This window comes from Bos taurus, chromosome 7 (genome assembly GCF_002263795.3).
Source record: "Bos taurus isolate L1 Dominette 01449 registration number 42190680 breed Hereford chromosome 7, ARS-UCD2.0, whole genome shotgun sequence".
In the NCBI taxonomy this organism is placed as follows: domain Eukaryota; kingdom Metazoa; phylum Chordata; class Mammalia; order Artiodactyla; family Bovidae; genus Bos; species Bos taurus.
In genome coordinates, this window is record NC_037334.1 from 52,058,735 (window position 1) to 52,086,254 (window position 27,520).

Genomic DNA, 27,520 nt, shown 5'->3' on the forward strand with positions numbered 1-27,520 from the left:
AGATCTTTTATCTTCATACTTTCTCTAGTTTCTCTTGTTGCTTATTAAATGTCAGTATTTAACACCAGACTAATCTTTCGGTAGATTTTATCCCCCAGTGAGTTTATTTCATGAGCCACTTGTGCAGTGAGGTTTTTGGAGTAACTGTTTAACAATGGGGCAGAATTTTTCTTTGGAGAGATCTGAAAACCTAGTATTGAATGCAGTTGGCACCCTCTTCAGAATCACCAAGAAAAGAAACCAAAGCTTATGTGGATTCTGTGCGCTTGTGGTCCTTGCACTTGTGACTGCTGATGAGTCACTTTGAGCGCTCTGGTCAGAATTGTCCAGCTGGGCCTCACTGGGACTGGTTGGCCCAAGATGGAGAAATCACAAGAGAGTAGCAGAAACAAGGTATATTTACATTCACTTTCACTTATTTTAAAGCAATTTGGAGTTGCCAAGTCTTCAGTTATTTTTGCTGCTGTATGTACATATTCACTCTAATTCCAGATGTAGTAACCTGGAAAGTAACCCTCCTTTCAGTGGCACCTAATTTATTTCCCACAGGACTGACTCTTCTAGCTGGTGACTGACTCTGCCCTGGATCAGAATGTACACTTTGTGTAAAGTGCCATTGTAGTGAATTCATTAAAAACCGCACAGTGGTCAAAATAGGCAAAGAAATTGTGTCTGAGCTTCCATTTCAATGTCTCATCCTCATATGGTCACTTTTGAATGGGTGGGGCTGTTTTGTTTGCCACTTCTGTTTTGCTTATAGGGCTGTTGTGAGAAAAGGTTTCTTTGGTCTAAGAATACAATAATGTATTCTCATTACCCCCTTCCTCCCCTTTTCTACAGATCAGCTGAGCCAGATGGAATTATGGCTGAGCTCCTCTCAGTCTCTTTATCTTGCACATATTCTGATTGTTGAAGAAATCTGTTTACTGTAGCTTGAATGTCATTGGCCTACCCTTTGTACTGACCCAGGAATGAGCCTGCACACGGGCATCTGGTCTAACTCAGAACACTCTGCAGGGACACAGCCTGGCATATTATAAATTGTCTATTGGCATGCTGTCTGTTTGACAGAATAGCAGAGTCGATTCTGGATACTTGCCTTGGTTGGCCACCAAGTTTTGCTCTCAGTGAGAGGTCAGGATGATGTCAGTTTGCAAATGTTTGAGGAAAAATTACCACCAGCAAGCCAGAGGTTTAGCTGAACTGTGGGGATTTACAGATGTCTTCGAATGTGACTTTTGTAAATTTCACCTGGCTCCATGTTCCTGTGCATATTATAGTATGAATATAAATTTGGCTTATTTGTATGATAATATTTTGAGTATTTTAATCTAAAAGCATGATTTCAAAAATCAAAGGTCAAGAGAATTCCTCTGAAGTGTTTTAAATATGCTAGCCTAAAAATTATGCAACCTTTTTTCTTTCGAGGATTTGAATTTGACAAATGTGAAGAAATCTCCAAAATCACAAAAATTGAAGAAGAATATTAGTTCCTTGGCACATGAGCAACACTGGTTCCTTTCTGGCCTTGCAGGGTCAAAACTCTGGGCTCCAGGGAAGTGAAACTGTGAGTGAAAAAGTAACTGTGCTCACAGGCTGTGCATCCAGAGTGAAGCAGACCTAGCATTTTCTGTTGTACAAAGTTATCTGTACTTTATTTTCCTGCTCTGTGGATTAAGGTTATAAATGACTGTTTTTAGAAGTAACTATTCACCTAGAGGGGCTTCTCAGGAGGCACTAGTGGAGGGTTCAATCCCTGGACCAGGAAGATCCCCTGGAGGAGGGAATGGCAACCCACTCCAGTATTCTTGCCTGGAGAATCCCATAGACAGAGAAGCCTGGCAGGCTACAGTCCATGGGGTCACACAGAGTCAGACATGACTGAGCCACTGAGTGTGATCACAGTTCACCTAGAAATCTCATACTTATCATCTTTGCATTTTGATTTATGAGAAGACTAACGTGATTATTTTATTTGTGATTATTTTAAACGTTAGATTCCTTTTTGCCTTGGTGACCAACAGTTTTATGTATTCATTTCCTATTGCTTTGTAACAAGTCACCACAGATTAGTGGTTAAAACTAATACTCAATTGTTACCTGCCCATTGTGGCTGGCTTCTCTGCCCAGGTTTTCACAAGGCTGAAAGGAACATGTTTGCCAGGCTGAGTTCTCTCTTGGACACTCCAAGGAAGAATCTGCTTCCAAGTTCATTCAAGTTGTTGGGTAGAATGCAGTTCCTTGAGGACTGAGCTCCCTGTTTTCTTACAGGGAAAGAAGGGGACCCCACAGACCTCTTTTCTTACAGGGGGCCCCATGGCCCCCTCCATCTTCAGAGCTGGAGAATATTTTAACAGTGGAAAATATTTTCTCTTGTGGACTCCCTCTCATGCTTCAGATGTCTCTGATTTCTGTCTCTGATCTCTACACCCAGATTTAAAGACTGGAATGATTAGATCATCACCACCTATATTATCTCCCTTTTTTCAAAGCCAACTGTGCCATATAGTATGACTTAATCATGGAGTAAGGCCCATCATATTCAGTCTTAGAGATTATACAGGGCATTCACTCAGGGTGTAGGGATCCTGGAGGCCATTTTTGGGTTTTGCCTATCATAATTTATATTAGTGTTCATAAAATATCACTGAAAAATTTGCAGTGGATACATCTTTAATAGATTCCTACTAGGAAGGAAAAGAAGATGCTACGTGTAGTTTTGTTTCTCAGACAACCATTTATTGATAGCTTCATGGATTTCCATGATAAGAAGATAGCATTTACTTCACTGAGTAGTCCTATGATTTTATGAATGGCATAGAGTATCTGTCCTGGAAAAGGTGATTCACCCTTTTGTAGCTCAAATATTACATAGTATAAATAATAAATAATACCACTACAGGGCAAATAAAATCTCAGCTATAATCTTGATAGAAATTTAAATGGATTCTTGTTTTTCAGTACTACATCACCTGCATGAACTACTTAATTCAGCTTTTCCACTTCTGGAATTTTGTGACTTATTCTACTGAAGGACTACTCTTTGAAACAACATACTGGGGCTTTTTACCTATAGAACTTAAGCAAAGCCCAGGGATGTACCATCCAAGTATTAGAGAACTAAACATATGTCTCATTGTATCAGGTATATCAGTAGTCAACCTATCAGCTTCAATTTTTCCAAGTTTAACCAAGTTCAGATGAAACCATGTACATTTTTTTACCTTTAATTTCATATCATTTTAAAATTAATCAATATTGGGGGCAGTCAGTAGTAAAAAAGAGAAAAAAGTATATCTGTCATTCCATGCAAATTTATTTAAAACACAGACTTTCACAGTCAGTTCAGTTCAGTCGCTCAGTCATGTCTGACTCTTTGCAACGCCATGGACTGCAGCATGCCAGGCTTCCCTGTCCATCACCAACTCCTGGATCTTGCTCAAACTCATGTCCATCAAGTTGGTGATGCCATCCAACCATCTCATCCTCTGTTGTCTCCTTTTTCTCCTGCCTTCAATCTTTCCCAGCATCAGGGTCTTTTCAAATGAGTTAGTTCTTGGCATCAGGTGGCCAAAGTATTGGAGTTTCAGCTTTAGCATCAGTCCTTCCAGTGAATATTCAGAACTGATTTCCTTTAGGATGGACTGGTTGGATCTCCTTGCAGTCCAAGGGACTCTCAAGAGTCTTCTTCAACACCACAGTTCAAAAGCATCAATTCTTCGGTGCTCAGCTTTCTTTATAGTCCAACTCTCACATCCATACGTGACTACTGGAAAAACCATAGCTTTGAATAGACGGACGTTTGTTGGCAAAGTAATGTCTTTGCTTTTTAATATGCTGTCTAGGTTGGTCATAACTTTCCTCCCAAGGAGCAAGCATCTTTTAATTTCATGGCTGCAGTCACCATCTGCAGTGATTTGGAGCCCAAAAAAAGAAAGTCTACCACTGTTTCCCCATCTATTTGCCATAAAGTGATGGGACTGGATGCCATGATCTTAGTTTCCTGAATGTTGAATTTTAAGCCAACTTTTTCACTCTCCTCTTTCATTTTCATCAAGAGGCTCTTTAGTTCTTCTTCACTTTCTGCCATAAGGGTGGTGTCATCTGCATATCTGAGGTTGTTGATATTTTCCCCAGCAATCTTGATTCCAGCTTGTGCTTCATCCAGTCCAGCATTTCTCATGATGTACTCTGCATAGAAGTTAAATAAGCAGGGTGACACTATACAGCCTTGATGTATTCCTTTCCCAATTTGGAACCAGTCTCTTGTTCCATGCCCAGTTCTAACTGTTGCTTCTTGATCTGCATACAGATTTCTCAGGAGGCAGGTAAGGTGGTCTGGTATTCCCATCTCTTTCAGAATTTTCCACAGTTTATTGTGATCCACACAGTCAAAGGTTTTGGCATAGTCAATAAAGCAGTAGTAGATGTTTTTCTGGAACTCTCTTGCTTTTTCAATGATCCAGTGGATGTTGGCAATCTTATCTCTGGTTCCTCTGCCTTTGCTAAATCCAGCTTGAACATCTGGAAGTTCATGGTTCATGTACTGTTGAAGCCTGGCCTGGAGAATTTTGAGCAATACTTTGCTAGTGCGTGAGATGAGTACAATTATGTGGTAGTTTGAAAATTCTTTGGCATTGCCTTTCTTTGGGATTGGAATGAAAACTGACCTTTTCCAGTCCTGTGGCCACTGCTGAGTTTTCCAAATTTGCTGGCATATTGGGTGCAGCACTTGCACAGCATCATCTTTTAGGATTTGAAATAGCTCAACTGGAATTCCATCACCTCCACTAGCTTTGTTCGTAGCAATGCTTCCTAAGGCCCACTTGACTTCACTTTCCCGAGTGTCTGGCTCTAGGTGAGTGATCACACCATTGTGATCATCTGGGTCGTGGAGATCTTTTTTGTATAGTTCTTCTGTATATTCTTGCCACTTCTTCTTAATATCTTCTGCTTCTGTTAGGTCCATACCATTTCTGTCCTTTATTGTGCCCATCTTTGCATGAAATGTTCCCTTGGTATCTCTAATTTTCTTGAAGAGATCTCTAGTCTTTCCCATTCTATTGTTTTCCTCTGTGTCTTTGCACTGATCACTGAGGAAGGCTTTCTTATCTCTCCTTGCGAATAGGGAAGTCTGCATTCATATGGGTATATCTTTCCTTTTCTCCTTTGCCTTTTGCTTCTCTTCTTTTCACAGCTACTTGTAAGGCCTCCTCAGACAACCATTTTGCCTTTTCTCATTTCTTTTTCTTGGGGATGGTCTTGATCACTGCCTCCTGTACAACGTCACAAACCTCCATCCATAGTTCTTCAGGCACTCGATCAGATCTAAATCTTGATATCTATTTGTCACTTCCACTGTATAATATAATGTATAATGACTTTCACATTAGGGATACCTAAACATGACTATCAGCCAGACCTACTTATGAGGCAGGCAATTTAATCTCTGAAATTCCAGGTTTCTAATTTTTGTAATTTAAGTATGATAATGTTGCCATTGCTTGGTAGTTAATTTATTTGAAAGGATTTTAAAAGCCTATCCAATACCTGAACCTTGCTAGCTTCTGAGGATATAACTATTATTATGAATATTTGAGACTATCTGTATGTTTTATAAACAAAGATATAATCCCTTTCATAGAGATTATGGTCTAACAAAGGTGTTAGGATAAATGCAGTAATATGTATAAAGTGCTTATCCCATTGCCTAGTATTGTGTGGATACATAAAACATATTAAGCACTTTCTTCCTTACCTTTTCCTTGCCTGATCTCATTGCTGTAAGATGTATCATAACTATGATTCTGGCAAATAAATCTCAGAAGCATTGTGTCACTGAAGAATTAGTATAGAAAATAGCAGCATGACAAATTACACGTTGCTGAGGAAGTGAGATTATGTAATGGACTGAGTTTCCTGGTCAATCTTGCTAGAACTGTGCCTTTCAGCAAAATGAAGTTGGTGATTTTGTTCCCAAGATCAGCAGTTTTCATCATGGATGTTACCCGGTCATAGAAAAATTGGCAGCATTTACTCAACAGATGTCAGAGTCTTTCTTGAAGGAAGGGTCTCATAGCTGACAAGCTGACACCAGTGCTACCAATTGTCAGGGGAAATCTGGTGATGACATGATTAATAAAAAGTATTTTGATAATTTTTCAGGTTTACCAAATGGTTGCAATTATTTTCTCTGTTGCTCCCTCTACTACCACTGATAGAAAATGTGCACCCTTCATTTCATCTGTAGATAGTTTTATGCTACTTTATGAGGAACATCAATAGCAGTTTATGAACTCAAGAACCAAGGGTGAAGTAGCTTGTATGTTCGTATCTTGCCAACAGAATGGAAGGGACCAGAGAGGGCAGTTAGTGTATGGGAACTTTTGAGGCAAAAATATCCTAGAGTTGTAGCTTTGTCCGGGCCTTGACTTGGCTAAATCTCAGAATATCATCTAACCATCCCAAAGTCTGCCTGGAAGTTGAGCTTCTGATCACTTCTTCGCTGGATGTTGTGGAGAAATATGTTTATGAGATACTGTGTATCCCTTGAATGAACTATAAGAATGACAGGATCAAGACTTACTGACATTTGGAAATAGTTTATTGACATTACTGTGGCCTTGTGTCTACCAAACATGATGATTATAGTCCAGAGGAAAATACAAAATACAACCTCTATCTCTTCATCTTTCCATTCAAATAGACTTCAGTATTCAGTGACAGGACTTCTTTATTATTTTTTTCCAAATACTTTAAAAAAATTTAATTGAAGGATAATTGCTTTACAATGTTGTGTTGGTTTCTACTGTAAACCGTGAATTAGCCATAATTATATGTATATGTGCATCTCCTCCCTCTTTAGCTGCCCTCCCTCTCGCATGCCACCCCTCTGGGTCGTCGCGGAGCACCAGGCTGGGTCCCCTGTGCTGTACGGCAGCTCCGCACTAGCCATCTGGTTTACACATGGCAGTGCATACATGTCAGTGCTACTCTCTCAGTTTGTCCCACCTTCTTCTTCCCCTGCTGTGTCCATAAGTCCTTTCTCTACATCTGCATCTCTATTCCTGCCCTGCAGATAGGTTCATCAGTACCATTTTTATAGATTCACAGGAGTACTTTAATCTCTGTTCATGAAAACACATCAAGAGGAACATCTGTCACAGGTTTTATTTAATACAAATTTTGCTAGTTGTTACCAGAACAGTGGTGGTGATTGATTTTGTCCCCAGTGACTCCTGAGTAGCTCCTACTCAGCATATAACTCCCAGAACAGTCTTCTGATACCCACATTTTCCTCTGTGTCCTCTTTACTCTGAATTGACAGTTTGCAGGCAATGACACCCCACTCCAGTACTCTTGCCTGGAAAACCCCATGGACAGAGGAGCCTGGTAGGCTGCAGTCCATGGGGTCGCTAAGAGTCGGACATGACTGAGTGACTTCACTTTCACTCTTCACTTTCATGCATTGGAGAAGGAAATGGAGAATCCCAGGGACAAGGGAGCCTGGTGGGCTGCCGTCTATGGGAGCCCAGAGCCGTCACACAGAGTTGGACACGACTGAAGTGACTTAGCAGCAGCAGCAGACACAGGGCAACACATAGGTGGTGCAGAGTGAGTCATGTTCTTCTTAGGTCTCAGCTGTTCCCTGTTAAGCAGAGCTTAGCGAACAGTAATTGAATAAGAAGGCAGAGCACTCAGAGGAGCAGGAAACAAGTACAATTTTATGAAAAGGATTATGCAGCACAAGGTCAAACCCTGCCACGGTTTGTTTTCCTCTCCCTTGTATTCCTCTTCGATCAGCAGAAGAGGCTGTTATCAGTTGTTGGCATTATGACTGGGCACATCCGTCCAGGGTCAAACATGCTGCAGTCTGCAAAGCCAGCAGCAGATTGCAGTGCTCTGCAGTCCAGCCAGACCAGCAGAACTTGTGTAGTGCCCTGTTATAAACTAGAATACCAAACTGGGGATGTTGCCTTAATGGGGCATTTGAGGGCAAAAGCAACGAAAGCTTTTCCTGTTTCAGAACAAACTGTCCTTCCATAAGTGCTGCCTTAGGAACATAGAACATGTGTTTTGTTTTTTAATGGAAGTATAGTTTATTTACAATATTGTATTAGTTTCAGGTATACTGTGATTCAGTTATACATATGTATTCTCTTTCAGATTATTTTCCATTTTAGGTTTTACAAGATATTAAATAGAGTTCCCTGTGGTGTATAGTGAGTCCTTGTTGTTTATCTATTTTATATAGACACAGTAGTGTGTATTTGTTAATACATTAACATAATACATGTTAATACATAGACCTGTTTGGAGCAAGCCAAAGCCAAAGCTGGTCCTCACAGCATCATTAAATTCTGTTTTCCATGATATTTAATCTGTGCATGGACCCTGATGAGCTAGTTTAATTTTCTTTTGAAGTGCTGTATATGTGGATATTATCTTAGAGTTGCATATGAAATGGCAACTTCAATATTTTCAATAGATGCATGGAGATGTTTAAGAACCAACTTACCGATGAACATCATCACTAGGAGATCATTGTTTTGCCATATTAACAGAAACTCCCTTTGTGATTTTGCAGCCACGACAGCCCAACCCTGACTGGCGTTACTCTGCCTCCCTGAGAGCAGGAATGCACAGGTATGTCTTTCCCTCCTCCTTCTGTCAGAAGTTACTGTAACTGTGTGACTCAGATAAACTCTTGTCTTCATAGGCCGGAAGCAGCTGTCAAAACTGAGATGCCTAAATGCTTTGCCAGGGGAATGAACTTATTTTTGTCTCCGTATCTGGAAGTGGTCATTGCCAAATGCTTATCTAGTGCTGCCAAATAAGAGTGCCCTGTAAAGTCGCAGACAGGCGGCTGTGTACTTTCTCTCATGAAAATTTCTATAAGGAAGTAGTTTCAACATCTTTTATCCTTTTTCTATCTATACTTTCTGACCCTGCCATAAAATGATAACTAATACTGATGCTTTGGGACTTGAGTATATCGTATAATATATGCTCATGTTGTCCACCTTGGTTTTCCATCACACATTGACTGTTATATCCTATTAGCCACATAATTGTTATTCTTGTCCATGTTCACCCCTATTAGCGTCTCCTTATCTTTTCCATCTTGTTGCTGTCTTATTGCCTGCCCTCAGTGGCATGGACTCCTCAGAGGATGAGCCACGTGAAGGGCCTTTATTGAATATCTGGAGACCAAATCAAGCTTACTTTTAAATTAACCTAGAGTAATAGCATTACTCTAAGACTCAGATTAAATATAATTTTGCCTTCTCTACTTTGTCTCTTTGACAGTAATTGATTAGCTACAATTATTCCCAGACCTGATCTAGTATTCATGCTACAGGGCCAAATAAAAGATTCATTATTTGTGAGTGTCTTTGGGAAACCAAATGGAGAGCGCCAAGCAACTAATGTTCACTACCACCAGAATAATTTAGTTTTAAAGAGGAAATAAACTCCAGAGTTATCTGGGCAACTTTTGAGTAGATCTTTAACCAAACCTTGATCAATTTCTAAAGAGAGAGTTTACAAAGTATGTGTTGAGTTAATGAGAAATTGGTTTTAACCCATGAAAAATGTATTAAATTCAAATAAGTCAGTATATTCCCAACCATTTCACATTGAGCAGAAATCCTTATATTAGGTGCTCTTTCTGAACAAGAAGTGATCAGTTGAAGACTGAAGATCAGTAGTTGGCTTGGTGAGACACTGCACTAGAATCTGGTCATAATTTTAGGCCAGAAACACTCGGGCAGATGCCAGCATACTAGGTTTCAGAAATATTCTTTCTACTTGTTAGAAGCTATCTTATGCTTTTTCCTGCATCTGAGCTATTGTGGTAGACTATATGATAGGAAAAAATATGGTTTATGTTACCAACTCTTTATCTCCCAGTTGAATTAGTACTTTATTTGAAAAGTACCAAAGCTATAAGATTCACCTTTAAAACTATATTAAAATAAAATGCTAAAACATATCACTTCCTTATTCCATTTTCAAATGAAAAAAGCCATATGTGCTTCTATTCAGGTTTCAACTAAGATGTCATAAAATTCAAGTAGGATAAGAGAGGAAATAAAAATTAAAACTAAAAGTTATTTATTCCTCACAGTGTAGTACATGAGCATATGTTAAGTTGTGAACTTAAGTAATACTCATCTTTTTCATGCATATGCTTGGCTTCCTGACCTTTCTAGCCTCAGATACTGTATACCTGTCCTTTGAAAATTCTGCTTGAGCTGAGCTGGTTCCCAGGGTAGTTATATCTTCAGAGAGAATCTAATTGAACCCATGTAATTTGTTGGTAGGCTCCAGCAACACCATCAGCAGTACCTGAAGGATATTAATATTTGGAAAAAAGGGAAGATTCTAGGATATAGATGAAGGCAAGAACAGCAATAGAGCAGAGCTTATGGAGTGAATTTCCACTAGATATGTTGTTTGAAGTCGAAGGGTAAGAAGATATTGGGAATTCCCTGGTGGTCCCATGGTTAGGACTCCGATCTTTCACCACCAAGGGCGCGTGGATCCCTGGTCAGGGAACTAAGATCCCACAGGCCACATGATGTGGCCAAAAAAAAAAAAAAAAAAGGAAAAGAATGTTGAGTTTAGAGACCTTCTCTGTAATATTTCAGGTTTGCCTGCTCTGCTGAGTCACACGGCCCCTTCAGGCAGTCGTCCTCAAGTTTTACTTCAGTAACTTAATTTCCAAGGTGAATTAATGTCTAGTTTCAGAGAGTTCTCTTATTTTGCTGGGGGTTTTCTTGGGTGATATTTATTCTTAGGGTTCTATTCATTCCTTTCTTCATCCAAAAGATATTTGAGAGTTTCATATGTGCTTACATTACACATACATAAATGAATATGATGTTCTCTCTGCCCATGAACAGTTTACATGCTATCTCTGCTTACCTCTAAGGATCTCCCAGTTCATGTCTCACTCCTTTGCAGCATTTCATGTGGAGTTAATCTCTTCTGAATTGGGGTCCATGAGTGGTGATGATAAACTTTCTCTAGTCCCAGGATATGTAGGGTGGGTTTTCTTTGAGGAAAAATAAAGAGTGATGAAACAGAAAATAAAGTTAGGGAATAATTGGGCAAAACTGGAATAATACTGTGCTTTCCTTTTTTTGCTGGTTACTACAGTATTATTCCATACTTAAGGCTACGGTGGCTGTAGCCTTAAGTATGGAATAATACTGTGAAAGTGAAAGTGAAGTAGCTCAGTCGTGTCCGACTCTTTGCAACCCCGTGGACTGTAGCCTACCAGGCTCCTCCCTCCATGGGATTCTCCAGGCAAGAATACTGGAATGGGTTGCCATTTCCTTCGCCAGGGGATTTTCCCAACCCAGGGATCGAACTCAGGTTTCCCGCATTGCGGGCAGACGCTTTAACCTCTGAGCCATCAGGGAAGCCATGGAATAATACTGTAGTTACCAGCAAATAATGTTTGTGCTTTCCTCTGCCCTACAGAAAACCCAGAAATCAGAGAACCAGCAAAAGAAACTTGGGGCTTTTGAAAATAAGCTCTCTTCATCTGCTTTAGCATTAAGATGATAAAATGGCATTTTTTAGCCCTATGATGGGCTTCCTGTTAGATTTAATGAACACCACACGGCATTAATGAAAACCAAAATTGGTATAAAGATAAAACACATTTATCTCCTGCATGGTGTAGCAGGCAGTAAGTCAGCAATGCTTTTGCATTTTATGCAAGGTGACTGCTCAATAGTAATTGCTTCAGTTTAAGCACAAGTAGAAATTGTTAGCTGCAGTCCTGCCTCCAGAGATGTAAGCACTTTCTGAGGGTGGAAGGAGAGCTGGAAAGACATTTGTGGTCTAACTTTTATTTGGGTCTATGTGTTTACTCAGCTCTGTGCACCTGGAGGAGGCTGGCATTCTACGGGCTGGTCCAGGGGGACCCGATCAGCAGTGGCCAACAGTATCCAGTGCGACACCAGGTAAAGACCCAGGGTCTCTCCCTTCTTGTTTGAGTTCTGGAAAGTCATCAGATGACCTGTTTTTGTAAGACCAGGAATATCATTGGCTCTCTTTTAATTCTTTCTTCTTTTCCTTACATGTGTGACTTCCTTAAGTACATGATTATACACAAGTATTTTGATTTTCTTCTTAATGTACCTCAATGGTTGGAAACAGGTAACATAAGGGCATGTGTGTGCATAAACTTCTTTTCCGCAATAACCAGGTACATGTCAAATACTTAGTCTATCTGAGCTACACAGACAAGATCTGGTGGCCTCATGCACAGAGATGACACTGTTAGCAAAGATCTTTTGGTTAAAGATGTTGGAAATCCACTCCAAGTAGTAAACAAAACGGAGACTGATAGATTGATTAGTAGATAGACTGATGAAATGGAGTTTCTCGTGGAAGTGGAAAACTTGTCAGAACCAAGGCACCACTCTGTCTGACTTCAAGGCACAGTCAGGCCTCCTTCTTTCCTGACATCTGCATCTTTCAGTAGACTGCCTTTTATTGCCTTGACATGCACATTGCCAAATGTGACCAGTCTTGCAGTTTCTTAGTGCAGAGGACCAGTGGGAACCAATTCCTAATCCAAACTTTCAGGAAAGAGAATCTGCCAGGTGACATCAAGAACCCAGTGGCTGGGTGAGCATTAAAAATTTTCCCAAATTCACATTTCCTTATTTTCCTTATCTTGCCCAGTCACTAAAGCAGTGTCATATAATGTAAATATGACTTTGGAGACACATCCTGGTGGCAATTTTCAGAAAGGAACAAATACAGAGATTATAAATGTTGTCTAGCATAATCCTCTATAAATAGAACATCATTGTGGTGATAATAGTTACTAATTTTTGAGACACACTGTATCCAGACACTGTGCCAGTGCATGATCTCATTTACTCCCTGAGACAGTCTTGCATGGGATTTATTATCTCTGGTGTACATAAGAGGAACTAGAGACACAGAGAGGTTAAGAAACATACCCAAGTTCACATAGTTTATGGTAAGGTAGGATTCAAACCTCGGAGAAGGCCATGGCACCCCACTCCAGTACTCTTGCCTGGAAAATTCCATGGATGGAGGAGTCTGGTAGGCTGCAGTCCATGGGGTCGCTAAGAGTCAGAAACGACTAAGCAACTTCCCTTTCACTTTTCACTTTCATGCATTGGAGAAGGAAATGGCAACCCACTCCAGTGTTCTTGCCTAGAGAATCCCAGGGACGGAAGAGCCTGGTGGGTTCCTGTCTATGGGGTCACACAGAGTCAGACACGACTGAAGCGACTTAGCAGGATTCAAACCTAAGTGTATCTAACTTCAAATCCAAGTGTATCTAGTTCTTCTATTCATAGCATGGGTGGCTTGCAAGAATCCACCCAAATTCGAACATATATATATATATATATATATATATATATATATATTCACATATATAACAGATTATATAAGTGTATGTGTAAAAAGTTCTTTCCAAAAATAATCTGGTGCCTTTCAAATGATTAGGCTGTGCAAGTAACATGTGCAGTTAAGGGCCCATTTTTGCTGGCAGCTCTTAAGAGTTTTCGTTGATTCTAACAAGCCAGCATTTGCTATTTATGAATGTTGTATAATTCAACTAAAAGTCACATTTGTCAAAAAAACAAATGCCTAAGTTAAAGCAATTCATTAGAGAGCTAATATTCCAGATGGCAAGGGGGAGAACATAAAATAGTTCATTGACAAATTTGCACCCCCAGTGCCAGTGATGGCATAACATGGTGGAGGAGGAAGTGGTTTTAGACTGCCAAGCGTTGCAGAATGGGAGGCATTTGAGAGGTGAGAACTGCTCAATCAAAGCAGTGCCATGAAATCACCCCTACCATCCTGCCTCCATTTCAGGGTTTTTCTTGTTCTCATAGAGACTTTGCAGGTCAGGCTGGTGAGTCCAGAACTAACTTTGAATACATTCTCCCTTTCATTGATGGTGCTAGTTGCTGTATATTCCTAGGCAAGTGGGAAATAGGAACTGTTCATAGATTATTTTATCTGCATCTGGCCCAGGATTGTTCTTCAAATTCAAAACAATGTTAAAAACCCATCTTTTAAAAAAAATTATTGAAGTATAGTTGATTTACAAGGTTGTTTCTGCTGTACAGCAAAGTGATTCAGTTATACATACGTTCTTTTTTATATTCTTTTCCATTCTGGTGTATCACGGGATATTGAATATAGTTCCCTGTGCTATACCGTAGGACCTTGTTGTTTATCCATTCTCTATATAATAGTATGCATCTGCTAACCCCACACCCCCAATCCATTCCTCCCCTAGCCCTGTTCCCCCTTGGCAGCCACAGGTCTGTTCTTTTTGTGTGTGAATGTGTTTCTGTTTTGTAGGTAAGTTCATTTGTGTCATGTTTTAGATTTCACATATACGTGAGATCATATGGTATTTGTCTTTCTCTTTCTGACTTCCTTCACTTAGTATGATAATCTCTAGGTCCAGCCATGCTGCTGCAAATGGCATTCTTTCATTCGTTTTTATGGCTGAGTAGGACGGGGAAGCCTGGTGGGCTGCTGTCTATGGGGTCGCACAGAGTCGGACATGACTGAAGTGACTTAGCAGCAGCAGTACTCTGTTGTATATATATACACCACATCTTGACCCATTCATCTGTTGATGGACATTTAGGTTGCTTCCATGTCTTGACTCTTGTAAACCATGCTGCTGTGAACACAAGGGTGCTAGTATCTTTTTGAATTATAGTTTTATCTGGATGTATGCCGAGGAGTGGGATCGCTGGATCATATGGCAACTCTATTTTAAGTTTTTTGAGGAACTGCCTTATTGCACCAATTTACATTCCCACCAGCAGTGTAGGAGGAAGGAACCCATCTTCTTGACAGAAGATAGAGAAGGAGCCACCATGGCTCCCCTTCCCTGCTGTCCTGACCCCTCTTGGATAATCCCTTCTCTTTGGGGCGATCCCTGGCTGCTGACGCATGAGTCAGTTTTCATGGGCTGAGCTGGGCAGAGCTTCTGTCTTCCATGGGTGGCCTCCCGTACTTTTCAGCACACCTCTGCACCAGTGATGGGACATTAGAGAGATGCTCCTCTGTGTTCTGCTCTGTTCTTTGGGTATTTTAGAGTCTTAGGACTCAAAATAGTTCTGCACTGTTTGGAGGGAACACGGGATAAAGATTTAAGATTATGGTTTAAAGTCAGATCTGAATTGAATTCCAATTCCAAACTTACTTGCTGGGTGAGCATAAACAAATTGGTTAAATTCATGTTTTCTTTGTTACCCCATCTGTAAATTGGGTATAACAATAACATCAATTTTGCCATGATAACTGAAGAAGACAGAGCTGAATATAGCACTTGACATATAGTATTAATAAATGTCTAATCTTTTCACTCCTTTTTTTTCTGGCCTACTTTTGTTTCCTGCAGTCTTTGTTGTGGCCTTAGATGGTAGCATGGTGGGCAGCATTCAGTAGTTCTCACTTCTGAGCCCAGATACAGAGCCTCTGAAGTAGTCTAGGTCATCCTGGTATCTGTGCAGTCCCGTTACACCTCGCCTCCCCACCCCAGCCACCCTCCTGGAGAATTCATCGACATGCTCCAAAACGCTTGGTTGTTTTCTAGGTAGAGCTTGCCTTTCACAGATTCTGCTGCCTTTAGTGCTTCATGATGATGGTGTAGTTGCTTCCAAAAGGCTTCCTCCTGGTGCCTGAGTCCCCGCACACTTGCGTCTGAGAGCTTCTCTGGAAATAGCACCTTCTCACACCAACCCCGGCAACAGCCGTGGGAATAGAGAGAGGGCTGCTGTGACCCAGTCCTCCTTTGCATGTGTTCTTTGTAGTTGTTTTTCCTCCACTGATGAATCCTTTGGCCTTGTCATGAAACTGTTCATTTATTGTCACAGTCCCCAGAAGCTGAGGCTAAAATGCCACGCTCTAAAAGGGTCAGAGGGGACATCACCAGGTGATGTTTCCCGCAGGATAAACAAGGCAGGCATTAAATCCGGTAATCCCAATTCCTGGCCTCTTTCTCCAGCCTCACCTCTGTGTGAGCAGATCTGGAACACAGGCTTCTTATTTCCTTAGCAGCTCAGTGAGACTGAGGAGGGAAAGAAAAGGAGCCGAGGTGGGGAGTGCACAGCTCACAATTCCTCTTCAGATGGAGGAGTGTGTTGGGGGGAGGGGCATTAAAGGGCCAGCCATTCACGCTTACAACCCTTTAAACGTTCTTAGTGTGCAATCTCTGAAGAGGTTTTAATGAGTGCCCTCTTGTGACAGTTCCTAGAGGGAATCCCAAGAGATTATGAAAAGACTTGTCTGTACCTTCCAGAGAGCCAGTCTGGCTTCATGGTCCCTGGCTGCTTTGCCCTCACACTGGTTCTTCCGGGCTCCTCTTTCCACATTTCATGGGATCTCAGGATTTACTCAAGGCAGCAGTACATTATTTTTGGAGTGGGAGATATTCACTGTTTTCAAAAAGAGCTCGGGGAATTCCAAAAGGCACAGCACTGCCAAAGATAACATTATAGCTTTTCAAGCAATACCCCCAGGGGACCTGGGGCTGAACAGTGAAAGGTTAATTAGGTAGGTGCGGCAACTCAGGCCCTGAGGCTTCTTTAGACAAGCTTAGTTTAGAGTGACTGCACAGGGCTTCTGCAAGGATGGTTCCCAGAGCCACACTGACAACACCCATCAAATCCAAAAATCTTGGGCGGAGGCCCAGCCATCTGTGTTTTAAGGGGCCCTCTAAGTGACCCTGATGAACCCTCCAAGGTTGAGGACTGGTCGAGAGTTGAGGGCATATTCCTGAGGTTGTCTCATACCTTTGGAGGCTCAGAAACCATGCAGTGAAGGCCTCTGTTCATGCGTCTGTTTATGATTCTTACTAGAAACAGGAAGCCTTCCGCATATCAAAGAGCCAATAACTAAGAGCTCAGGCTCTGGGTCAGAGTAACCCTATTTGAAATCTCGCTCTTCCACTCAGAGGTTGTATGTTCCTAGGACCATTATTTCTGAGTCCCAGTTTCTTTCTTTTTGAAATGGAGATAACAGTGTCTACCTTATAGGGTTGATGCATGAATTAAATGAGACAGTACACACATCTGCAGAGCCTGGAGAGCAATGTTTAGTAAACGATGGTTATTTTTAGGATTTTTCAAGGTATGAGTCTACCTTTCAACGTCAGAATTTAGGTCTGAGTTGTTCTGAGTAGTCTCTGTGGGAAGGCTTTATTATAGAGCAGACTTTAAAAAGCACCATTTTGTGCCCTTAGGGGATTGTTTTTGCCCTGGTTTGCTGCATCTCTTTACTCTGTGGAAAATGGACAGTTAACGTGCCCTAGTTTCATAGGGAGATTCATGCTCTTATTTGTCTTAGGGATTCCCACCTTCCTGACAAAATCAACTCCCCGCAGAAGGTCTCCACAGAGACTTCATCTTTGATTCTTCCCCAGAAAGAAGTCATGATCCTTAAATTTGGGGGAATCCATTTAGGAGCACTGCCAACATGAATTTTTCCACTTCATGAGCGACTGCAGCCTCAGGCCTTGTCCGAGAATTTAAAAAGCATGCTGTTCCACTAACCTGCTCACCCTCAACTTCTGCTGTTGTCATGGCAACGATAGTCCTGGGAGATGTGTGCATATCTTTATCAGGGAGAAAAAAAAATGAAATCAACGATCTATATGGGTGGGGCAGCTCCCTCCCATCAGTATCCTCCACTCTCACCTTGCATCTCACAGCCCAGGAGTGCCAGATTGCCTTAGCGTCTCTAGCAGCCAGAAAAATATGTCCTTGTATAAGATACACTTTTACCCTCTTGGTGGTGTAGAGCTCATCAGGTCTGCTGGAGTTCTCTGTGTAGCTTATCTTGTGTGTTCTGACCTGGCCTGGAGGGCTGGAGCACGGTGTTGTGAGAAGGGGAATTAGAATCCTCTACCCAGGAGAAGCCAGGAAGTTTGTCTTTGCTAGCTCCATCTGTCTGGGACTTTCTTCAGCTCCTTCTTAAAGAGCACTTGGCACCACACTTGGCACCTTCTATTTTTAATGTCATGTAAATGAAAAACTGGAAAAAGAAAAGGCAGAGGAACCAGAGATCAAATTGCCAACATCCGCTGGATCATGAAAAAAGCAAGAGAGTTCCAGAAAAACATCTATTTCTGCTTTATTGACTATGCCAAAGCCTTTGACTGTGTGCATCACAATAAACTGTGGAAAATTCTGAAAGAGATGGGAATACCAGACCACCTGACCTGCCTCTTGAGAAATCTGTATGCAGGTCAGGAAGCAACAGTTAGAACTGGACATGGAACAACAGACTGGTTCCAAATAGCAAAAGGAGTACGTCAAGGCTGTATATTGTCACCCTGCTTATTTAACTTATATGCAGAGTACATCATGAGAAACGCTGGACTGGAAGAAACACAAGCTGAAATCAAGATTGCTGGGAGAAATATCAATGACCTCAGATATGCAGATGACACCACCCTTATGGCAGAAAGTGAAGAGGAACTAAGAAGCCTCTTGATGAAAGTGAAAGAAGAGAGTGAAAAAGTTGGCTTAAAGCTCAACATTCAGAAAACGAAGATCATGGCATCTGGTCCCATCACTTCATGGGAAATAGATGGGGAAACAGTGGAAACAGTGTCAGACTTTATTTTTGGGGGCTCCAAAATCAGTGCAGATGGTGACTGCAGCCATGAAATTAAAAGACGCTTACTCCTTGGAAGGAAAGTTATGACCAACCTAGATAGCATATTCAAAAGCAGAGACGTTACTTTGCCAACAAAGGTTCGTCTAGTCAAGGCTATGGTTTTTCCGGTGGTCATGTATGGATGTGAGAGTTGGACTGTGAAGAAAGCTGAGTGTCGAAGAATTGATGCTTTTGAACTGTGGTGTTGGAGAAGACTTTTGAGAGTCCCTTGGACTGGAAGGAGATCCAACCAGTCCATTCTGAAGATCAGCCCTGGGATTTCTTTGGAAGGAATGATACTAAAGCTGAAACTCCAGTACTTTGGCCACCTCATGCGAAGAGTTGACTCATTGGAAAAGACTCTGATGCTGGGAGGGATTAGGGGAAGGAGGAGAAGGGGACGACAGAGGATGAGATGGCTGGATGGCATCACTGACTCGATGGACGTGAGTCTGAGTGAACTCCAGGAGTTGGTGATGGACTGGGAGGCCTGGCATGCTGCGATTCATGGGGTCGCAAAGAGTCGGACACGACTGAGCGACTGAAGTGAAATTAAAAACTAGAAGGAAGACTTCCTTCTTTTTCTGAAAAGTTTCTGTTGAATAAATAGATTCTGAGATAGTTCTTATTCTCCACTCTGTATTCCCCACACCGCTCTCATTTTCCTACATCCATTCTTCCAGGCTCAGTAGGCAGTATACAGTCAGGGTTGGGGCCGTGATACATAGTACAAGAATTTCTTCCATGTCAGAGGCCCACAACAGATCCTGTGCCTCCTGAAAATGGAATCCCTTGTGCACTGAGATGTGTGATCCTGAGCATGTATTTTGGAGAGTGAGAGTGTGTTGAGGAGGGAGGAGCAGCAGGATCTGTTGCCTTAGGCCACGGTTTCCTTCAGCCCCACAGATGCAGAGAAGCAGCTAATGTAGGGCCAGGAAATGGAGACTGATTACAGTTCCCTTGGTTATCATCGATCCATCCAACGAGCCTCAGGAGGAGTGCAGTCTGGTCCCTGCAAACTTGATCGTGAAAAACAATTTTTGCATATGACTTTAGAAAATAATACACTTCAGTCTTCTTTTATTTGAGTGTTGCATGGAACAGGAGACTTTCTGAGTAACCTTCCCTTCTAGCTTTCTCTATACACTGTCCTTGGTGGCTGAACTTTTAAGTCCTTTTTCGAAAGGGAAATTGAAGTTTAAACTGGGGAGATGTCAAAAGACTACGGGGGGGGGGGTGTCACCAACTCTGCTGCCTGACTTGGCTCAAAGATGACAGGCCACCTGTGTGTTTGAGAGCTTTGTGGGGAAGCAGAAGTGTTGTGTGAGAGTCCACACTTCATCTTGGATTGTATGGAACTGGTGGGCTTGGAGCTCCTTCCTGGGAGGTGCTTGGATGAGAAAGACCTATTTACGGCCAGGGTTGAGAGCAGATGGGTAGCAATAACTTGTAATGCCTTTCAGCTTTGCAGCTCTAGCAGGCATTGCCCTCAGCCTCACTGATTCTAGTGAACTAGAAATGAAAGCCAGTTCCCAGCAACAGCATGGATCTTTAACGACAAATATTTTCAGAGTAACTCAGTCCAGATTCCAAAAGAACTTGAAAAGTTCATTTTCTCAGAGGCAGTCAACTTTGCAGTTGAGAAGGTCACTGCCTAATCTGGAGAAACGCATTCAGGTCAAGCACTGGCTGGAGACCAGGTAGGGGAAGGTCATAATAGAGTTAAGTGCCAGGAGGCCTGGAAGTGAGCCTGTGGGTTGGAGAGGAGCCCCTCTCTGACTCAGCCCTCAGAGCTTGTTACCCACGGTCAGAGAAAGGACAAGGAGCAGAGATGGATGCCGTGTCACTCGCAGCTCAGTGAGACCAAGAGATTCCTCAGCAGCTCCCTGCCTAGACGGGTCTGACTCCAAGGCAGTGGGCTAGGTGAAGGATGGGAGAAGGCAGTCGTGATGGCAATTCTAAAGGAGATAAAGGGGGAAAAGGTGCTTCTGCTTAGTATTAAAAAAGGAAATGGAGAGCTTTGTAGAAGTCAGATTCAAGAGGTTAACTATAGAAGGTTAGGGTAGGAAAAGGTAACGTTCATGAAACCAAATTTGAATCCATAACATGACAGGAATAATGAGAAGTCTGTTGTTACTAGAGTTGTGTCCTTTAAGTACTGAATACCAAACAGAGTACCCTAAGCCTCCAGATTATAGCTGCAATTGCATGTGAAAAACAACCAAACAAACTTCAAAAGTAAGTACAGCCTGTCCTGTACAGAAGGTCTGAACAAACAAGTTTGTTGTTGATGGTCCAAGAAAGCCCGCCAGCTTGGGTTTACTTCCAACATTGGCCCAGTCCCGTGTCCAGAGCTATTGCTCTAGGGTGGCATCATGGGCCACGCTGAGCAGTCAGGTGACATTCCTGCTTTTATTTTCTTTGACTCTGCATCATAGATACTTTCTTATCCAAGCACACACATATGTTATATGTGTTGCCTTGATCACCTGCTGTTACCTAAAGGCCCGTGACAAGGCTAGAAGCTTCAGCCAGTGTAATTGACTTACGTTAGATGCACGCCAAGCTCCATGTCAGAGTTTTGTGGGGAGAAGGGGGTCACTGGATGTGTAAACAGACTGAGGTGGATGCCCTTGAGCCTGGGAGCTTGGAGCCATGTTTGATGAGCCAAGAAGTCCCCTTCCCTCAGCTAATGCCTATTTGTAAGGAGATGTGGAGGGTCATTTGTAGGGTCTTTGTCATTGAAGTTTCAAAGTCTTTAAATCCCATCCTGTTGCCCCCTTGTGTTGTTGGAAATAGTATTTTAGAACAAGAGAAAGGAAGACTTGATATTTACTGTTATTTATTGAGGACTGCGATAAGCACTTTATATGCCTTGCCTACTTAAACAAGACAGAAATTATCATTCCCTTGTTCTAGATTAGGAAAATTGAGGCTTGTAGGAATTAAATGACTTCCTTATATTCATCCTTTCTTACATCTAGTGTTTTTTGCTCACTATTATATTCCCAGTGTTGAGCTAGTTGTCTAGTACATGATGGTGCTTAATAAATATTTGTTGAACTCATCAGTGAATAACAATGGCTAAGGCAGTATTTGAACCCATGTCTGCCTGCTGCTGAACTCTATGCATTTAAATGACACACCACAGTTCCTTTGTCCCACATGCCAGATAAAGGAAATCGTTTGGTAATTTGGAGAAAACTGTCCACTGTCTGAGCTCCAGGTAAACTGTAGGGGTCTGAATTACTTTCCCATTTCTGCTGTAATAGGTTCCAATAAACTTTGTGACTTAAAACAATACACATTTATTATGTTACAGTTCTGGAGGTCAGACATACAAAATGGGTTTTACTGTGCCACAGTATAGGTGGGTTCCTGCACTATGTAACAAGGATCTACTTTCTTTAGTTTCCAATAACATGTTCCTCATTTCCATCTGAGCCCTCACTGGCAGCATCTTCAAGACCATATTTCCACAACAGTTTGCTAGTGGCACTTACAATGTATGTTTTCCCTACCATCGTCCTCACTTCTGAGTCCTCTCTAGCAGAGTCATTAATGTCCATATTTCTACTAACAGCCTTTTCAAGGTAATCAAGACAGTTTCACCATGCTCCTCAAAATCCTCAAATCTCTGTCTGTTTCCCAGTTCCAAAGCCACTTTTACATTGTTGGTAATTTTCACAGCAACACCCCACTTCCAGATCCCAAAATCTATATTAGTTCTATGGCTGCCATAGCGAATGACCACAAACTAGGTGACTTAAAACAGTACAAATTTATTACCTTATAGTTCTGGAAACCAGAAAGAGGCACTAAAGGAGGATATGTTTCCTTGTCTTTTCCAGTTCTCAGAGGCTGCCTGCATTTCCAGGCTCAGTGGCTCCTTCTTCCATATTCATGGCCACTGCAGAGCATCTGCAAACCTCACTCTCTGACTCTCCTACCTTGCTCTTTCCCTCGTGAGGACCCTTGTGACTACATTGGGCTCACCTAGATAATCCAGGATAACCACTCTTGCTCAAGATCCTTAATTTAATCGCATCTGCAAAGTGCTTTTCTTTTTTTTTTTTAACCATGTAACATAACATAGTCATAGGTTCCAGGAATTAGGATGAGGGCATCTTTGTTCTTGTTTAGTTGCCCAGCTGTGTCCAACTCTTTTTTGACCCCACGGATTGGGATTTCCTAGGCAAGAATACTGGAGTTGTTGCCATTTCCTCCTCCAGGGAAATCTTCCCGACTCAGAGATCGAACACTCATCTCCTGCCCACGTCTCCTGCATTGGAGGCAGATTCTTTACTACTGAGCCACTGAGGAAGCCTGTGGACATCTTTGGGGCACCATTATCCTGCCTATCTCAGGATCTTCCATGTGCAGGCAGAGGTGGCTCTGTGTGTCTGTGTGTGTGTAAATTTCAGTGTAGGTGAAGGTAAAGTTAGGTGCAAATTAGGACCCTGAAGAGGGTGTAGTCAGTGTGAACTAGAATTTAAAGGCCTTTTGAAAGCTATCAATTGTCAACAGTGTGCTGGAGATGAATTCATCACCCCCTCCCTCTCCAAATCTTGGCTAATTAGGAATAGATGCATGGGACCAACTGAGAGAATCAAAGTTCAGAATCAGGCGTATTATTGGTAAAGAAGTTCTGGAGACTGTGACAGGGCTTCCAAGCTCCTGAATGCAACGAAGAAAGTCAAGAATGGAAGAACTCTCCCTTGGTGAGGAGGGGCACCTGTCCTGGTTTGATTACCAAACGGAGGCTGAGCTGGAGCAGACAAAAAATTAGGTAAGAGCTATGCCATGAAAGAGGGCTTCCCTGATAGCTCAGTTGCTAAAGAATCCGCCTGCAATGTAGGAGACCTGGGTTCAATTCCTGAGTTGGGAAGATCCTGGAGAAGGGAACAGCTACCCACTCCAGTATTCTGGCCTGGAGAATTGCATGGACTATTCATGGGGTCCCAAAGAGTTGGACACGACTGAGTGACTTTCACTTCACTTCACTATGTCATTAAAGAAAACTAACTGTTGATGTTAACTTGGCCCAATCAGGAAACACAATCTGAGGAATTCCCCAGCAGTCCTGTGGTTAGGACTTGGTACTTTCACTGCCTGATTTGATCCCTGCTTGGGGAACTAAGATCCTGCATTGTGGCCTGCGGCACAACCAAAAAAAAAAAAAAAAGGAAATATAATGCATTTAAACTTTAGCTTATGATAATCTCCCCAATGAGACAACTTTTCTGAGAAGAGTAAGTAAGGAAGTAGAGCTAAACGTGAAAAGTCCCTTCCTAGCACATTGCTGTGAGGTTGGAAGGATGGTTGGTGGGTGTTTCCTCCTCTGTGGGAAGAGCTGGAAATGTGGAGAGAGGAGGAAAGTCCCCATCCATTGTTATGTTAAGGGATTTGATGTACTGTTTTGTCCCAGGCTTAAGAGTATTTTCCTAAGAGTCATGGAGCAGTCAGAAGACAGGCCTCTTTGGGTCATTCACAGGAAAGAGTCAATTAAAGCCCTGGCAGAAAAGTCACTGTCCCCAGGGTGATGCCAGGAGGCAGGGCACTGCCCATCACGTGCCCTGTATGGATCTAGCATCTGTGTCTAGGTGAAAGCAGATTAAAATATATATCTAGGACTTTCTTGAAGAAGAAAGTATAGAGCCTGATCCATGTATATGTACGTGTTGGGGGTTGTGGGCGGGAAGGGGTACTTTAGTCACTATTTCTAAATGTCACCTTTCCTCAGCGATGCCTCCTGTGTCAGGAGCAGGGGTCAGGGTGATTGTAGGCCAATTCTGTGGATACACATGCACTCAGGATTTGTTTGTTTGTTTTTTAGGAGCATTTTGCATAACAAATCTATTCTCACACTAGCTACCTCCTTGAGATCCTAACAGGCTAAGCACTTCCAAAGCCTAGAGTGTCCTGGCACCCTCAGCAGCTCTGACTGGAGACTAAATCAGCCTCTTGCCTCTGACAGTGATTAGCCAGGAGACCCATGGAGGAGCCGCCTTGGAGGCCAGCATCCCCTGGAGGCTCCTTGTGTCACTAAGATGTTGATCTGACTGCTGTCCCTCAATCTGCAGCCAGTGGCGTTGTGTTTAGCCAACGATCAGTGTCATGTCAGTTTTCCTCTGTTGGACCAAGTGTAAATTCATTCTAAATATCTGCCTGGGGGAAATCTCTATAGGGAAGATGAGCTTTTCAGTGTGCTCTCTCAAATTCTAGGCACTTAGAGATATAAATTAGCTTCCTTGGTCTTTTCTCACTCAAGGTCACAACCTTTCCTCCAGGGTACTAATGTTCTAAATGGTTGTGATTTGAAGGGCACTAGGAAGGTCCTTACAAAACCCACCTGACAGGTCCCTAGAACTTTCCCATTAACCACCACCACTGTCGGCATTCTCTTTTAAAATGCCCATTCTTTCATTCATCCATTCATATTTTCTCTTCCTCTCTCTCTCTCACACACACATACACACACACACACTCACACACACACACACACAAAGAAGTATTAGACTATCCTGTCGAATGAAACTTTCCTTGGCTTGGCTTTAATATAGAATTTGGTTGGAACCTCCTATATTGTCATTAAACAAGCATTTGTTAAGTACCTACTTAAGGCCAGCCTCTGTTCTAGGTGATGCAGCTGCTGCTGCTGCTGCTAAGTCGCTTCAGTCGTGTCCGACTCTGTGCGACCCCACAGACGGCAGCCCAACAGGCTCCCCCGTTCCTGGAATTCTCCAGGCAAGAGTACTGGAGTGGGTTGCCATTTCTTTCTCCAGTGTATGAAAGTGAAAAGTGAAAGTGAAGTCGCTCAGTCGTGTCTGACTCTTAGCGACCCCATGGACTGCAGCCCACCAGGCTCCTCCATCCATGGGATTTTCCAGGCAAGAGTACTGGAGTGGGGTGCCATTGCCTTCTCTGAGTGCCATGTATAGCAGGTACAATGAGGGGAAGGAAGCTGGGACAAACCACCAGGGCCTGTCAGTCCAGGATGGGACCCAGAGACTATCTGTGTTGTAATCCATACAAACCCTATGTAAACATGGTCAGCTGGTTCATGTTTCCTGAGAGGGATCTCCTAATTATTTAACAGAGCCCAAACCCTCCCTCGGCAACCATGAATAGCAGATATGTTGTGGGAGCCCAGAAGATGGAATTGGGAATTTAGGGGACCAGGTCAGAAAGTATGTGACATTCAATACTGTATTGAAGGATGGTACATAGATTGCGGGAAGAAAGTTCCAGACAAAGAAAAGAATACATGTGTCCCCAAACCAGAATGCATATTGGTGAACAGAATGAATACATTTAATGGAAAGGGTGGCGTGGAAGACTGTTGGGAAATGAGATCAGAAAGACTAGAGTCAGATTTTCTTGGGCTTCCACAATCCTGCTAAAGAAGAACTTTCATTCAGTTGCTAGCAGTGGAGAGCCGCCTCAAGGTCTGTTTTTTTCTTTTTAAGAATAGAGCCTCTATTGAGCCTCTTAGCTCTGCTGAATCTGCAAAAACTATCCTGTAATATGTCAAGACAAACTCATGAGCTATCAACCTAATGTTTTTCTCCACCTAAACCAGGAGTTAGAAACTCTTGAGTGTCTAGAAATGTGGGACCAAGAGGGTAATGAATGCAGCATTTTTGTAAAAGGGACTGTCCTTGGAAATGTTCTTAGGTAATTCTCCTGGACTTGGTTTAATTATGTCTAAGAAAATGTGGAATGAAGGGAAGGCTTGTTTAAATTTTGCCTTGTGTTAGCTTTTTAAGGGAGGCAGTGTGGCATTGCATAGTCCCTCTGCTCCCTGTGGGACCACTTCATCATTATGCTTCAGATTTATTAATATGTAAAAAAGGAAAGACTGTAGGCTGCTGTAAGGATTAAATGAGATGATGCCTGTGAAATGCTTAGCACAGTGCTTAGTTCATGGTAAGCACTGAAAAGTGTTACCATTTTCTCAATTTTAATACTCCTGGCACTTAGCACAGTAAATAGGATTCCCAGTGTCTTTGCTAAAGGAAATGGATTGGTCTTGGAGTGCACAGAATCAGAGATGGTGGTAGAGGAGAGGCTTCTCTCCGATGACAGTCATTCCCCTGCTCTCCTCCCTGCAGTGTTCTGACAGCACCTCCATTTTACACCCTCAGTGCAGAGATACCACGGCTGTCCAGAAATGGTTGCTCAAGGCTGCAAAGTGACACAGCAACACAGAGCCTGGGATTGCTGCCAAGTTTTAAGAAGCGCAGATTGTGACAAAGTAAGGGAGGGAGGCAGAGAAGAAAAATCTGAAAACCAGAAGCAGTGTTCTTGCTGAGCGACACGATGGTGGCTCACACAGTTTCAGGTGGGACAGGCACTGTGAGGGGTCACTGCCAGCTGGTGGTGCTGGAGGAGGAGCCCAGTAAGGGACTCGGGTCCAGGCAAGGCTGCTGCGTGGGGCCCTGCACTTGGAAAAGGCCCTGTTAGGTTTAATACTCTGCTTTTGCCATCTTGAAGTTCTTAATCTTTTTTTAACAAGGGGCCCCCATTTTCGTTTTGCAGTGAACCCTGCAAGTTATGTAGCTGGTCCTGGGTCCAGGCTACCTGGGGCAGGGATATTTTGTCTCAGCTAGTGTTTTGAGCTAGTTTTTGAACTTGCAACTGATCAAGTAGAGTGGGTTAGTATTCTGTTTTTAAAAAAATTATTTATTTGCTTATTTTTGGCCATGCTAGGTCTTTGTTGTTGAATGGGCTTTTCTCTAGTTGCAGCGAGTGGGGTGCATAGGCTTCTCATTACGGTGGCCTCGCTTGTTGCAGATCACAGGCTCTAGGGCCCTCAGGCTTCAGA

At 42.5% G+C, this 27,520-nt stretch overlaps 2 protein-coding genes across 11 annotated transcripts in view; both read left to right on the forward strand.

The window, feature by feature from the left end:
• The window catches only part of LOC132345758 (protocadherin alpha-7-like), a 122,049-nt gene extending 113,403 nt beyond the window's left edge, over positions 1 to 8,646 (forward strand). Inside the window, 1 exon segment of the mRNA XM_059888756.1 lies at positions 8,588 to 8,646. The gene's annotated coding sequence lies outside the window, so the exon portion shown is untranslated.
• PCDHA13 (protocadherin alpha 13) overlaps positions 1 to 27,520 on the forward strand; it is a 209,250-nt gene that overhangs the window by 163,629 nt on the left and 18,101 nt on the right. For all 10 annotated transcript variants that reach the window (XM_015472248.3, XM_059888203.1, XM_059888204.1 and 7 more), the window contains 2 exon segments: positions 8,588 to 8,646; positions 11,890 to 11,978. In XM_015472248.3, coding sequence (XP_015327734.1) covers positions 8,588 to 8,646; positions 11,890 to 11,978 — 148 coding nt within the window.